General features: G+C 42.0%; 1 protein-coding gene across 1 annotated transcript; it reads left to right on the forward strand.

The window, feature by feature from the left end:
* The first annotated feature begins 1,384 nt into the window (after positions 1 to 1,384).
* LOC103306594 (olfactory receptor 11A1-like) lies at positions 1,385 to 2,362 on the forward strand. Its single transcript, XM_008174402.2, has one exon. The coding sequence runs from the start codon at positions 1,385 to 1,387 to the stop codon at positions 2,360 to 2,362; it is 978 nt and encodes a 325-aa protein (XP_008172624.2).
* Positions 2,363 to 15,358: the final 12,996 nt, after the last annotated feature.

Raw genomic sequence — 15,358 nt, forward strand, 5'->3', positions numbered from 1 at the left:
CTATTTACCTCTCTCCATTCTGAAAACTAACCATTTATTCCAACCCTTTCTTTCAACCAGTTACTGATCCATGAGAGGACCTTACCTCTTGTCCCATGATAAGCTAACTTTGCTTAAGAGCCTTTGGTGAGGGACCTTGTCAAAGACTTTCTGAAAATCTAAGGATTGCCTCTGGAGACTTTTTAAAAAATTGGTGTCACATTAAGCTATCCTCCAGTCATTTGGTACAAAACCTGATTTAAATGATAGGTTACATACCACATTTAGTAGTTCCGCAATTTCAGATCTGAGTTCCTTCAGAACTCTTGGGTGAATACCATCTGGTCCTGGTGATTTATTACTGTTTAGTTTATCAATTTGTTCCAAAACCTCCTCTAATAACATCTAAATCTGGGAAAGTTCCTCAGATTTGTCACCTAAAAAGAAGGGCTCAGTTTAGGGAATCTCCCTCACCTCCTCAGCCATGAAGACTGATGTAAAGAATTCATTTAGTTTTTTTCCACAATGGTCTTATCCCCCTTGAGTGCTCCTTTAGCATCTCTATTGTCCAGTGGCCCTATTGGTTGTTTAGCAGGCTTCCTGCTTCTGATGTACTGAAAAAATAGGTTACTTTTTGAGTCTTTGGCTAGCTGATCTTCAAATGCTTTTATGGCCTTCCTAATTACATTTTTACACTTCACTTGCCAGAGTTGATGCTCCTTTATATTTTCCTCAAGAGGATTTAACTTCTACTTTTTCAAGGAGTCCCTTTTGCCTCTGACTGATTCTTTTACTTTGTTGTTTAGCCACGGTGGCACTTTTTTGGTCCTCTTACTATGTTTTTAAATTTGAGGTACACATTAAATTTAAGCCTCTATTATGGTGTCTTTAAAAAGTTTCCATGCACATTGGAAAAATTAGGACATCTCTGAAAATAATGTGTGTTATCAAACACACAATTTATGCCAGATCTGCAGAAATTGAGGAGCAAATATAAAAGTTTGATGTGACTGTCAGGCATGTTTAGTATCTCTTCCTAGAGTATATTCAAAGTTATGTGTGGTCTCATAGAAGTATGATAATGCTTAGCAGTGATAAAGCAATCATTATCATAGATATGAAAGAATGTTCTAAGTATCTTTATCTTCATTTTACACAAGAGCAGCTGAGCTTATGTAGAGAGCTCATTTCATAAATCTCAACTTACATTAAGAGACTGGTAGATGGTAATATCATCAACTATTTCACAGTGGAGGGAAGAGTGCCTCTACCAAGAATGCCTCTACCATCTGGCACCTTGACCTAGTGATTGGGATGGCAACCAACAGGGGGACATTGGAGTTAAAATGTTGACTCCTTTGAATGTTAGACTATAAATTGCAGTATTTGTTTTTATTTCCCCCAGATGAAAACTACTGTAAACAAACAACAGGGAAATGGAACGCTCATCACAGAATTCATCCTCCTAGGATTCGGGACACTCACTCAGCTACAGATCCTTCTCTTCCTGCTGTTTCTAGCGATCTACATTGTGACCATGGTTGGGAACATCCTCATCATTGCGCTAGTTGTGGCTGAACAGAACCTTCACACCCCCATGTACTTTTTCCTGGGGAACTTGGCCTGCTTGGAGACCTGCTACACCTCCACCATCCTTCCCAGGATGCTGGCAAGTCTCCTGACTGGGGACAGAACCGTCTCTGTTAGAGGCTGCATCACACAATTTTATTTCTTTGGTTCTCTGGCAACCACTGAATGTTCTCTCTTATCTATGATGTCTTATGATCGATATTTAGCGATATGCAAACCCCTGCATTATGCAGCCCTTATGAACAGCAAATTCTGCATCAAGCTAGTGGTTGGGTCTTGGACAGGAGGATTTATATCTATTGCCATCTTAATATTTATGATGTCCCAATTAACATTCTGTGGCCCCAATGAAGTTGACCATTTCTTTTGTGATTTAACCCCAATAATAAACCTGTCATGCAGCAATACCCACACATTGGAAGTTACTGCTTTCATACATTCCTCCATATTCACATTGCCTCCATTTCTATTAACGCTGGCATCCTATGTTTGTATCATCTCCACCATCCTGAGAATCCCTTCCACCACCGGGAGGCAAAAAGCCTTTTCCACTTGCTCCTCCCACCTCATTGTGGTGACAATTTTCTATGGGACTCTAGTCATTGTGTATTTGCTATCAGGCTCTGATGCACTAAAGGACCTAAACAAAGTGTTCTCTGTCTTCTATGGTGTCCTGACCCCACTGGTCAACCCCCTCATATACAGTCTGAGAAACAAGGAGGTAAAGGATGCCTTGAGGAAAGCTGTCCTTAGATTTTTTGTCTTTGACAAGAATACAGATATTTCAAGATAACAGACATATATGTAATGGGACAATCACTGGGATATGAACTTGCAAAGTCTGACTCATGTGAGTAGCCCTAAATTATCTTAGTGTGCCTGTTGAACTAATGAATATCAGGATAAGGACATTTTGAATTCAAGAGCAGATTTTTAAGGGCACAGTCTGCGTGTTGAATACCTGTGGTCATGTGATAAAATTGGGGGGGGATTAGCACATCAAGCTAAATTCTGAGACATACACTGCACCACCAGTCACACTCTAATGTCTGAAGAATACTGTGTATCATCTCTGAACTTTGATTAATTATAATTTGAGCATGCATGAGTTTGCAAAAAAAAATCTTAATTACTTCATGAGAATAAAATATTTTTAAAAGTGTTCTTTAATTAATTTAGCATTTGTCCCCTCTCCTACCTTTTCCCTGAATGATCTTACAATTGAAATAAAGCACACTTTCCATAATGTTAAAACTGATTAAAAATATTTCTGTAGGCTACGTTTGCAACCATTAGATTTTAATGATGATAAATTGTTAAAAAGAGTTGTCTAATCATTAGATTAGGAATAAATTATGCACATGGCTAAGTCAGCAGCTCAGATCACTCTTAAATGGGGCCATGATGACATCACAGATAACTCGACCAATCCTCACTCTTCCTTTCCTGCCAATTTGCATGCTGCAAGTCTATAGCCTAAAATGATTCCATGAGAGAAGGTAAACGTATGGATGTGCCAAGAGTTCTCATTGACTTGGCCTCCATCAGTGTTATTAACAGTTCCATGGCTACATGTTACATGCTTCTGTGCTTCATCCGAGAGGTAGTGGGTCTCTGCCACAGAGCCCCAGGAGCAGCCAAAGGAAGGCTTTATGACTCAGGAAGAATGCTCCCCCTTTCTCCATGGCAGCAGTAATTTGCTGCTGACCAGGTCACTGGGAGTGGAAACTAACAATCTACCATTCCCTGATCCTTCCAGGCTACAGCCTGCTGAATTGGTCCACATCCTTCTTAAAGTGGAGTGTTGCTGCTGCAATGCTAAAGCTGCTGAGTGCTGCTGTGTCTGGAGCTCTGAGGTCAGCTACACTAACAGGGAATGCAGCTTATCAGACCTTGATGTTGTTCATAAAGAAAGACCACAGGCTCAGTTCATTGGTGAAGTTACTCAAACAGGTTTATTTTCAACCAGGTTTATTTTCAACCAGGCACGGTCCTAGTTCCCTGGCTCAATGGTTACATGTACACTTCCACACATATGCTCACAACACTGGTACTGGCTCAATAAAGATGCCAGGATCCTGTCCCTTAGGCTGGCACAAAAAGGCTCTTCCTGTGACTTCTCCTTTTATACATAGATACAAACAAGTTATGTATTACACACCGTACACTCTTTGTTACTATCCTGTACCTTGTAACTGCTAGCTCCAATGAAACATCCTCATTCATTATCCTGTCATTCTTTCTTTATCATTTCAGGGGTCAGTGTGTCTCTGTACCATCTCCTAGGAATGTGCTTACACAGTTACTTGAGAACTCTGGGTGTTCCTGTACCATCTTCTCAGGTCAGCAATGTGCTTACTTGGTGTTAGCTAATACCTGGTGCATTGCTATTTGCCAAGGCCAGGCCTTCTCTGGTTCACAGACTTTGGTTCACACTGTTAGTTATACCAAGGGCTCCAGCAAGGCATACATGTGGCACTCAGAACTGAACACAGTACTGCAGCTGAATCCTTACCAGTGCTGAGTACAGCAGCCATACAACACTCCTGTTAATACACCCCCAAATTATATGAGCCTTTTCCTCAACTGCATCACATTGTTGGCTCATATTCAATTTTTGATCGACTATGACTCCCAGTTACTTCAGGACTCTGCCTGGTCAGTTGTTCCCTGTTTTGTTATTGCTGTTCATTTGATTTTTCCTTCCAAAGTGAAACACTTTGCACTTATCACTGAATTTCATCTGGTACGGTGAACACCAATTCTCCAATTTTGTCACATTTGTTTGGAATTCTAATCCTGTCCTCCCAAGTGCTAGCAACACCCTTCAGTTTGGTGGCATCTGAAAATTTTATAATCTTACACATATAAGACAGATGTACATATGGAGTACATAGATTCTAGCTAGCCCTGCCAAAAATATTGAACCCCGAATCACTATAGGCCTTTACCACTTGATCTAAAGGAATATCATCTTTTCATGTGAATTAGTGGCAGGCGGCTATATTTGCTTGTTGCTAATACAAGAGAGAAACAGGATTTTGTGCACATAAATGGTGTATATTTACATTAGGGTATCACTTTTACCAAACGGATATCTTACTGATATGCCAAGGAGGAGAGACGGGAGCCAGCATGGTTGCAGCATGCATGGCATTTCCAATTGTACTCAGCTATGGGAAAAGTTTCTAGAGCTGAGTGGTGACAATCTGTGCTATAAAACTATTTACATTAGGTGTGGGGATAGGGCTTAGGACAGGGATCAAAATTCAATTGTCTTTGAATCCTAAGTCTGCATTGTGACTCACCTCAGTAGCCCACTAAGCAGTGGAATTTTGCCTCAGTAAGAACTCACTAAATCCCCCAACATTAGGCATTGACTTTTACAGAGATTTGGGGATTGCCATGCATCGTTGCCATAGGAAGCACATATTGAAGAGGCATGGCAGAATTGAGGCAGATTAATGCCTGGCTGGTAAAGAGGAGCAATCCCTATTATTGAGTGTGGTACGTGAGAATGGGCAGGGGTTGCTGAGGAAACAGAACAGCTCCTCCCAGATCCCACCCAAGGGGCCCTGTTCTTCCTGTCTGACACAGTGTACAATACTGAACTAGTCACACTTTGTAGGGGGAGACTTGGACCCCAGGAAGGGCTGAGAGGTGGAGGGAATAGAAAGAAACCATCTCCCTTCCCTCCAGGATGCAGGAAGTCTGAGGGAGATCCTGAAATGCTAAAGAAAAGAAGTAACAGATAATAATGGTCTAATTCCCTTAAAGACCCTGGAGACAGGGCAGGAATGGATTTGCTCCCAACTCTGAAATCAGGATAGTAGAGGGTCACCTATAGCCATGCTCAGCATGCTGGCTACTGTTTAATAACATCTGTGTCCTTATGGTGTCTCACCAGGACACTACAGCAATATGATACCTGCCCCACGGGCACAGTCACTGCAAAGCAACATCTAGGTACCTATGATCATTCTGTGCCTTTCTGCAGCTTTCTCTGATGATTGAGTGACCCCGCCCCCTTCAACTTTTCCAGCCCTTGCGGAATGAAGCTGTTCATTCTATAACCCATCCCTGTATCAGATGTAGCAGAAACTTTGCATCATTCACAGCTGACCTCTGTCACCATTTGTAAATAAAGAATAGCTCTGCTTGCCTGGCAACATCACAGCAGAAACTCTTTGGTGAGAATTCCCATGTGGTCACCAGAGCAGATATAGGTGGTTGCAATTCAGCACATATTCTTCAGCTGGCTAAAGAAGGAGCCTCTGGGGGTGTGATTGATTGCTGGACTCAGACTAAAAGGAGATTAGCCTGTAAAAGGGAGTGCTCTGGAACTGGTGAGGAAATCATCTGTATTTAGTCTGATTAGACATAGATTTGCGCATTTTATTTTATTTTGCTTGGTGACTTACTTTGTTCTGTCTGTTACTACTTTGAACCACTTAAATCCTACTGTCTGTATTTAATAAAATCACTTTTTATTTAGTAATTTACTCAGGGTATGTATTAATACCCGAGGGAGCATACAACTGTGCATATCTCTCTTTCAGTGTTATAGAGGGCGAACAATTTATGAGTTTGCCCTCATAAGCTTTATGCAGGGTAAAATGGATTTATCTGGGTTTAGACCCCATTGGGAGTTGGGCATCTGAGTGCTAAAGACAAGCACACTACTGTGAGCTGTTTTCAGGTAAACCTGCAGCTTTGGGACAAGTGATTCAGACCCTGGGTCTGTGATAGAGCCAGACAGGAGTGGTTGGCTCAGCAAGACAGGGTGCTGGAGTCCTGAACTGGCAGGGAAAACAGAAGCAGGGGTAGTCTTTGCACATCGGGTGGCAGCTCCCAAGGGTCATTACAAAATTGAAGTGGAAGAAGAAGACACCTCTCTTTTGGTGTCATTCTCCTCTCACTTATCACAGTTTTACAGCAGTGCATCTCTATTGACTTCAGGGCAAGTTTACACTGTGGTAAGTGGGAGGGCAATTGTTCCCTTCAAACTCCTTTAAACATCTAATCCTTCCTTATTTAGATGTTAACTCAGTAATTATAATGTAGTCTTAAGTGTGTACATTTCTTATTTATTTGTTCATTTGTATTTTTCTTTTCCCAAAAATGAAGTGGAAAACAACCCCCCCACCAATTAAATAAATAAATAAAGCAAAGAACAGAAAGGTAAAGAAATGAGAGAGGAGGGAAAAGAAGGGAGAAGAATGGGCAGGAAGGGGAAAGGAGAGTGACATTTCATATTCCATCCAGTAGGGATTAATCAAAGGTTTTTTTAAAAAATTAGAGCTAATTTAATCAAATTTGTCTGTGGTCCCTCTTCTCTGAAATGTTACCTACCGTTTAGCTACCAGGTCAGCAGTCACTGTGCCAAGCAATCTGGAGACAATCTGCTTACTTCTTCACTAGTAGCTGGAAGCCTGCACTGTTCCATGAGTGTACCTCAAGGTCATGTGTGTTAGAAAGTCCAAAAGTGGCTGAAAAGTTAAAAACTGGACACTAACCAATAGAGAAGCACAGTGATAAATGGGCCTGGTGATACTCTAAACAAAAAGAGCTCTTAACGTTCTTGTACCTATTTCCATCACTTCATGCTGACTCAACTGACATTCTAGTCTTTGGACAGATGTTTGGGGTTCTTGTGTGTGCTGGTTGTGTGAATTTGCCAGCCTTCTTGATGTCACCTGTTATTACCTTTCCTTCCCTGTTAAACAGAGGACCTACACTTTCCTTTGTCTTTCTCTTGCTCCTAATGTACTTTTAAATCCTCTTTTTATTGCCTTTGATGTCCCTTTCTAATTGTAATTCATTTTGAGCCTTAGCCTTACTGATTCTGTCTCTGTACACCTGTGATATTCTTTTGTACTTCTCCATAGCAATTTGTCCATGTTTCCACCTTTTGAAGGATTCCTTTTTGATTTTCAGGCTTAGAAACCTCAGACTGACACACAGAATGACAATCCTAGAATCTTATTACATAGATTGTAATTTCAACTGAGTCAGTCCTGGACAATGTTTGGAATTTCAACTTAACTGCCTTATTTTTGCCAATGAACATCTTCTTCTATGGCAATTAGAGGAATGAATCCCATCAACATATCTTTAACTGTTTCAAAACCTGAGCCGCTTCATTCTGGAATAAGTCAAAATTCCAGGCTGTCTTAATTTCCTTCTGGGTGGGCCCGTACCCTGCATTCCATGTTCCCATTGTGTGTGCGTTATACTCCTGCACCCAATGGAAAATTGCAGGGTTATCCTGATTACAATACACACACCTAAACACATTTGTGTGTGAAACTATTCCCAAGAGTTTATTTGTCAATTTAAATGTTGTGTTCCAGCTGTGTGTTTTGATAGTGTGGGAGCTGGGGACATTAATAGGAGTTAGGCATTTATTTATTCAGCATGTGCATTAATTATGTGCCAGACTATCTCTGCAGTAATGTTGAATACATGAACAACATCTTTCCATATTTCCACCTAGGTTAGGTCACTACATCATATTTCCAAATTCCCATCCTATCTGTGCTTTTTGGCAGCAGCAATGGTGTTAAATAGGTGAGGTTCAAATAATAAAAACAGTGAAAACAGGATTGTTAGCTGAAAAACTCTAATGGCCACCAGAAGCCTTGTGACATTAGAACAGAAGACTCTTTGAAGGATCTGTTCCATTCTTTGGATTACTAAATATTACTGTGGCTTTCTTTAGTGGGGCAGTTTTGAGTTTCAGTCAAGGGGAAAACTTAGATGCAAGTGTAACCTCGTGGTCCAATTTCCCACTCCTAATGGACATTGGACCATTGCGATTGGATCCGACCTCTGAATCCCATGTTCTACTGAGTTGCCTGGATCCAGGTAGTGACTGTGCACTGTTCCTAGATGTGAGTCTCTCAGCACTCCCCTTGTTTCACCAGGGTTGAGCCATTCAGTGTTGATGGCCCTCGACGGTGTTATCACTGCTTTCCAGGGATATATTACCCAGAACCTTTTCCTAGATGTGGGTCTCTCAACACTCCCCTTGTGTCACCAAGGTGATGGCCTTTGATGGTGTTGTCACTGCTTTCCAGGCATATCTTACCCACAATCTGTAATAGGTTTCCTGAGGACGCTACAGACAGCCTGTAAGTAATTGCTGCTATGAATCTTCAAGGCCATGTGATGAGGCCACATGATGCTGGACTCCATCTTGGGATGCCAGTATTTTTCCACAAACCGGTCTGGGAATCAAACCAAACTTTGAAACAAAGGGTTCCTGCCAAATGCTAAAGCTATATAAAGCAGGGAACGACATCGTCTGGGGTTCTTCACTCCCCACAAAAGGAAACACCTGCAAACACCTGAGGAACAAAGACTGAACTGGGGGAAGTGCTGGACCCAGGCTAAATGGATTTCTAGCCTTTGTATGAAAGACCTGGGGATTCCAACATATAAAAGCAAGTGCAACTTGTCCCTTAAGAATCTACAAGTCTGCCTGTACAATCAGTTAGTGTAAAAATCTGATATTCATATCCAATCTATCTAGTATATTAAGCTTAGGTTGCATTTTTGTTTATTTGCTAGGTAATCTGCTTTGATCTGTTTGCTAACACTTATAATCACTTAAAATCTATCTTTTGTTGTTAATACATTTATGTTATGTTTTAATCTAAACTCGTGCATTTGGAGTGAAGTGAGTGGGAATCTTAGCTCAGAGAGGCTGTTGCATATGGGAGGGGGCGAACTCTATGAGCTTTCACTGTACAGTTCCATGTGCAGCGCAAGCCAGTACAATTTTGGGTTTATGCTCCAGAGAGGTTGCATACCTGGCGAGCTGAGAGTTACCTTGGCTTTAGCCTCTCTATTGTGAGTTCACATACAATGTCTGGTCAGAGAGCCTGCATGTAACTGCAGCTGGGTGTATCCCTGCCTGTGTGTATGCTGGTGGAAGTGTAAGACTGGGAGCGTGTCTGCAGCTTGTCACAGCAGCTTAGTTTGAGGGGGAGCCCAGGCTGGTGGATCAGAGCACTTAGTGGTACCCCAGTTCCAGGTGGCACTCTGGGGGGTACCCGTCACAACCTCCTCTAATGATACCTCCTCATATTTGTCACCTAAAAAGAATGGCCTGGGTTTGGGAATCTCCCCCATGTCCTCTGCAATGTAGACCAAGTAGAGAGGTTAATTTATCTTTATATTTGGAACTAAAGCAACTGCTGCTGGAATACTGTGTCCAGTCAGTTTTGGTGCCCACAATTCAAGAAGAATGTTGATAAATTGGAGAGGACTCTGAGAAGAGCCATTAGAATGATTAAAGGGTTAGAAAACATGACACAAAGAGCTAAACCTATTAGCTTAACAAAGAGAAGGTTAAGGGGTGACTTGATTACCATCTATAAGTATGTACACGCAAAAAAAATATTTCATAATGGGCTCCCCAGTCTAGCAGAGATAGGTCTAACACAATCCAATGGATGGAAGTTGAAGCTAGACCAATTAAGATTGGACATACATTTTCAATGATTAGAGTAGTTGACCACTGGAGCAATTTACCAACGGTCATGAAGTATTCTGCATCACTGACCATTTTTAATCAGGAGTGGATATTTTTATAAAAGATCTGCTCTAGTAATTATTTCAGGGACGTTCTATGGCCTATGTTATACAGGAGGTCAAACCAGATAATCATAAAAACAACGAGGAGTCCAGTGGCACCTTAAAGACTAATAGATTTATTTGGGCATAAGCTTTTGTGGGTAAAAAAACACTTCTTCAGATGCATGGAGTGAAAATTACAGATACAGGCATACATATACACTGGCACATGAAGAGAAGGGAGTTACCTTATAAGTGGAGAACCAATGATGATGCAGCCAATTCAGTCAGGGTGGATGTGGTCCACTCCCAATAACTGATGAGGTGTGAATACCGACAGAGGGAAAATTGTGTTTGTAGTAAGCCAGCCACTTCAAGTCCCCATTCAAGCCCAAATTAATGGTGTTAAGTTTGCAAATGAATTGAAGCTCTGCAGTTTCTCTTGCAGTCTGTTTTTGAAGTTTTTTTGTTGAAGAATGGCTACTTTTAAATCTGTTATTGAATGTCCAGGGAGATTGAAGTGTTCTCCTACTGACTTTTGTGTGTTACCATTCCTGATGGCTGATTTGTGTCCATTTAAGGATTTGTGTTCATGTAAGGTAACTCCCTTCTCTTCATATGCCCACGTATATATATGACTGTATCTGTAATTTTCACTCCATGCATCTGACTTACCTAAAGCTCCTAGATGTTTGCAACTTGAAGTAATGACCTCTTATGTCTCAGGGTTTGGTGACCAGTAGTAAGATCCCACAGCTCAGTTTAATCTCTCTGAGTTTTCTTCAGAACTAGGATTCTCTCCATAAAGAGCCCAGGTATCTACAGTGAGATGTGCAAATGCCACAATCTCATCTGGAAAAACATGGTCCTTGTGAAGTGGAGATGCTTGCTCATATTTGTACCATTTCAGGACAAGGCTATGTCTCCCCTGATTGCATCAGTGAGGAACATTTAACTGATTGAGTCAGGGGAGTTACTGTTGAGTCTTTTGTGTCAATGGAACAAACAGCCGCGATGCAGCCACCTTTCTAAAACCACATCAGATCTCTCTGCTTACCCTTCATCATTGGGGCTGGTCAAACATTTATTGCCAAAACCTTTGGGAAGGAAAATTGGGTTTTTGACTACAAAAAAAAGTTAGACAAATTGTGTGCTTTCCTCAAAAAATTGTAAACTTTCTTTGGAAAAGCTAAAAATTTTGTCCAAAAAATTGGTTTTCACGCTAATATTTTGGGGATGTTAAACAGTGCTGTGCTGAATTCTTTCTTTCTTTCTTTCTTTCTTTCTTTCTTTCTTGTTTGGTTTTTGTTTTGTTTTGTTTTGTTTTGTTTTGTTTTGTTTTATGGCCAAAATATTTTTCCATTTTCAGCAGAAAATTTTAGGTTTTCAGTTTTTTGGTAAATAATCAGCATTTCCATCAAAACTGAAATGAGGGAAAAATACTCTAACCCATTTTTCTGCTAAGACTATAATGGTTATTTATTATTTTTATTAGGGTAGCACGTAGGAGCCCCAGTCATGGCCCAGGACCCCATTGTGCTCATTGCTGTACAAACACAGAGTAAGTTGATTGCTATGAATGACTGAAATGTAACACTGCACCCTTTTAGGTCTCAATCCAGGGTAGCCTGCATCACTCAGGAAGTCCTTATACACACCGGCATCTCCACTGAATTTAATGGTACCCCTCTCCTGAATATGGGTTACTCACCTGAGTCAGGATGCAGGAGATGCTTGTGCCATATTTAGCACAGGCCTGGGCAGTAGCATTCATGAATTGGAGAACTGCTTATTTTCCAATTCCTGTAAAGTTCCAAAGGGTCTCAGAAGCATGTGGAGATTCACACTGAGTATTGATAGAATGAGGGGCCCATGAGCAACTTCAGCCATCTCCATAGGAGTGGTGCTGTGATCTTGGTGCTAGCCCATGCCAATACCCCTAGGCGTCACTGAACACTGACAAATACATAGCTGGAAACCAGTCAGCTCACCTGTGGGTTAGCATTGTTTAAATAGGTATTGGGTTTATAAAAATGTGTTTAGTGTTCATGAAATGCTTGTAGAGCTCTGCATGTATTAATCTCACCTATAACATCTGTATCCCATGGTATAAAGTCATAGAATATCAGGGTTGGAAGGGACCTCAGGAGGTCATCTAGTCCAACCCCCTGTTCAGAACAGGACCAATCCCCAGACAGATTTATTATTGGACCAACTGCTGTTGGTGAGAGAGACAAGCTTTCGAGATTACACAGATCTTTTCTCCGGGTGTATGTGTGTGTATGTTTACCTGCTCTAACCTTGTAAACAGCTCTCTGATTTCTTTTTCATAGTTAATAAATCTTTACTTAGTTTATTACAGCATTGGCTAGAAGTGTTGTCTTTGGACTGAGGTCTAAGATGTGATTGACCTGGGGTAAGTGATTGGTCCTTTGGGACTGGTCGTAGCCTGAATATTGTTGTAATTTTTGGTGTAAGGGACCATCTGTCACAAGGGAAGCTGGCCTGGGTGGCAAGAGAGACCGCAGTGCCCAAGGGGACTGTCTGTGACTCCATGCTAAGGCTGTTATAGTGTTTGAGAAGTTTGTACTTGACACTTGTTTGGTGAAATCTAATTATAGAACAAACAACCAGTTTGGGGTTTATACCCTGGTTTGCAACAGTCTGTCTGCCCTGAGGTTGGTACCCACATTCGTGAGGCACTTCAGCCAGCTTGGCACTGGGCTGGGCCAGCGTCACATCACCCCAACCAGAGCCATCTCTATGGACACTTGGGAGAGACAGCTGAGCTGGGCTGGGTCAGGGGGCTGTCTCAAGTCAATCCCAGCCACAGCCATCTCCATGGGCACTTGGGAGAGACAGCTGGGCTGGGCGGGGCTGAGCAGTGCTGGGCTGGATCATGTCACCCCACTGGGCAGAGGAGCAGTGTTCAGCTGGGGTTATGGGTTAAAGAGGAGAAAGTGTGAGCATGTCTCTCTCATGCTCCTGGGAAAAGAGAGTGGAGGTGCCGGCAGTTTGCCCAGCTAGGGACTGAGCCCTCAGCTGAGGAAGGAGATGAAGCCAGGGCAGAGGACAGTGAGATCCTCCAACCTCAGCACAGCAGATGAGGGAAGGAGAGAATCTAAGTGTGCAAAGGGGATTTGTTATAAACAGGCCCTAGAGCTGAGAGGAAATCAGTGGAGATGCTGAGAGGAAACCAGTGGAGATGTTAGAGCAAGGCAAGCAACTGCCTGACGAGATAAGGCCTGTGGGTGCAGAAGAATTGAACCTAGCCCTGCAGCCCCCCTCCCAATATTCCCCACACATCAACACACATTGCTGTTCCCAATCAGCTACTGGGGATCTACTAGTGATGTATTGAGTCTTTGAAAGCCCCACCTTGGCTTACTTTCAGCATTACTGCTCTCTTTGAGAAAGGGAGGTCTGGAGTGCCGGTCCTTGACAGGGTCCTAGTGCTATGGTAGTAATAATCATCATAAAATGTATCTGGGTGGTATTTGGAGAAAGATTTTTAATTTAAGAATAATAATCCCTAGCTTTTATAATACATTCCATCTGCAGATTTCAAACTGCTTTGCAAAAATGTATCATTAGCCCGATTTTACAGATGGGGAAACTGAGGCAGAGCCACAGGAAGTGGCTTGCTCAAGGTCACTCAGCAGGGCAGTGCTCACTACACTAGGTCACACTGCCTCCAAACATCTGTATGAAAATAAATAAATAAATAACAGACCCAAACACACACAAAAACACTCAAAATAGGCCTGTGACCAGGAATTAACCATTTCTGTTCAAAAGGAAATAAGTGACACAGTGAAAAACCCTGCTAAAGAAATTTTTAAAATTATTTCCTCTTTTCTCCCCTAAATGTAATGTCCATGAACACAGCCATTACATCTCAAGCTTCCAGGAAATATCAGGTGTGGAAATGAGATCTTCGTGCCCTAATTGTAATAATCTTCACTTGAGCACAAGAAAATCAGCATCAGCTGTCAGAAGCACAGATAATACAATAAAAAATGGGGAAGCCATAATTCCAACCAGTAGAGGGCAACATTCTACAGATGCAATTTAAGGCAAACTGGGACCATAGGCAAACCCCACATTGGGGTCTGACCCCTGTCTGTGACCCTCCCACCATTTCATGGCCCCACACTTAGAAAGGTAGGCCATACTTACAGGTTCGGGGACTCTATCTTGGGAAGCAGTGAGTCAGAATGCCATTTGGGGGTCATGGTGAATAATTAGATGAACATGAACTCCCAGTGTGGTGGTGATGTGGCCAAAAGGGTCAATCCAATCCTGGGATGCATACACAGGGGAATCTTGAGTAGGAGTAGAGAGGTTATTTTATCTCTGTATTTGGCAGTTGTGCCAAATTCTGGTGTCCACAATTCAGGAAGGATGTTGATAAATAGGAGCGGGTCAAGAGAATAAACCCGAGAATGATTGTTGTTCTGCCACAAGACGTGGGATACCTCAATAAACGAAACAGTGACCAGTTCTCTCTTTACAGGTGGTGGATGGCTGCATCAATGGATATTTTCTGTGGATGATGAGATGAAATGGGCTCAGATTTGAATGGGGTTTAAGGGGTTTAGGCACTTAACTGCTACTGAAATTTCAAGATCTAGTGATAGAGTAATTTGTTAAAGAGTAGATTTAGGTGATGGAATTTAATTGGAACACCTACAGTAAATTTAAATTTACCCTCCCCAAATTGTGATTGGATCATAGAATATCCATAATCTCTTTCTGGAGTTTGAGTAATAGATTTATAGATTCCAAGGCCACAAGGGACCATTGTGATCTTCTAGTCTGAGCTCCTGCATAGTACAGACTATTAAACTTCCCCATCTGGAAGAGGAGAAGCAATTTTTAGGCTCATGTCCCCAAATTTCACTTTAGAATTATTGCATTGCAGAACATAGCAAACACAGACTGGAGAAATCAATGTCCATTGCTGAATTCATCCTCCTGGGATTCAGGGATCTCCCTGACCTGCAGATCCTGCTGTGCTTGCTGTTCCTAGTGATCTACATCCTGACACTGGCTGGGAACACCCTCAACGTTATGTTAGTTATGGCTTCTGAGCACCTTCACACACCCATGTTCCTTTTCCTGGGAAACTTGGTCTGCTTGGAGACCTGCTACACCTCCACCATCCTGCCCAGGATGCTGGCCAGTGTCCTGACTGGGGACAGAACCA

This window comes from Chrysemys picta, chromosome 13 (genome assembly GCF_011386835.1).
Source record: "Chrysemys picta bellii isolate R12L10 chromosome 13, ASM1138683v2, whole genome shotgun sequence".
Lineage (NCBI taxonomy): Eukaryota > Metazoa > Chordata > Testudines > Emydidae > Chrysemys > Chrysemys picta.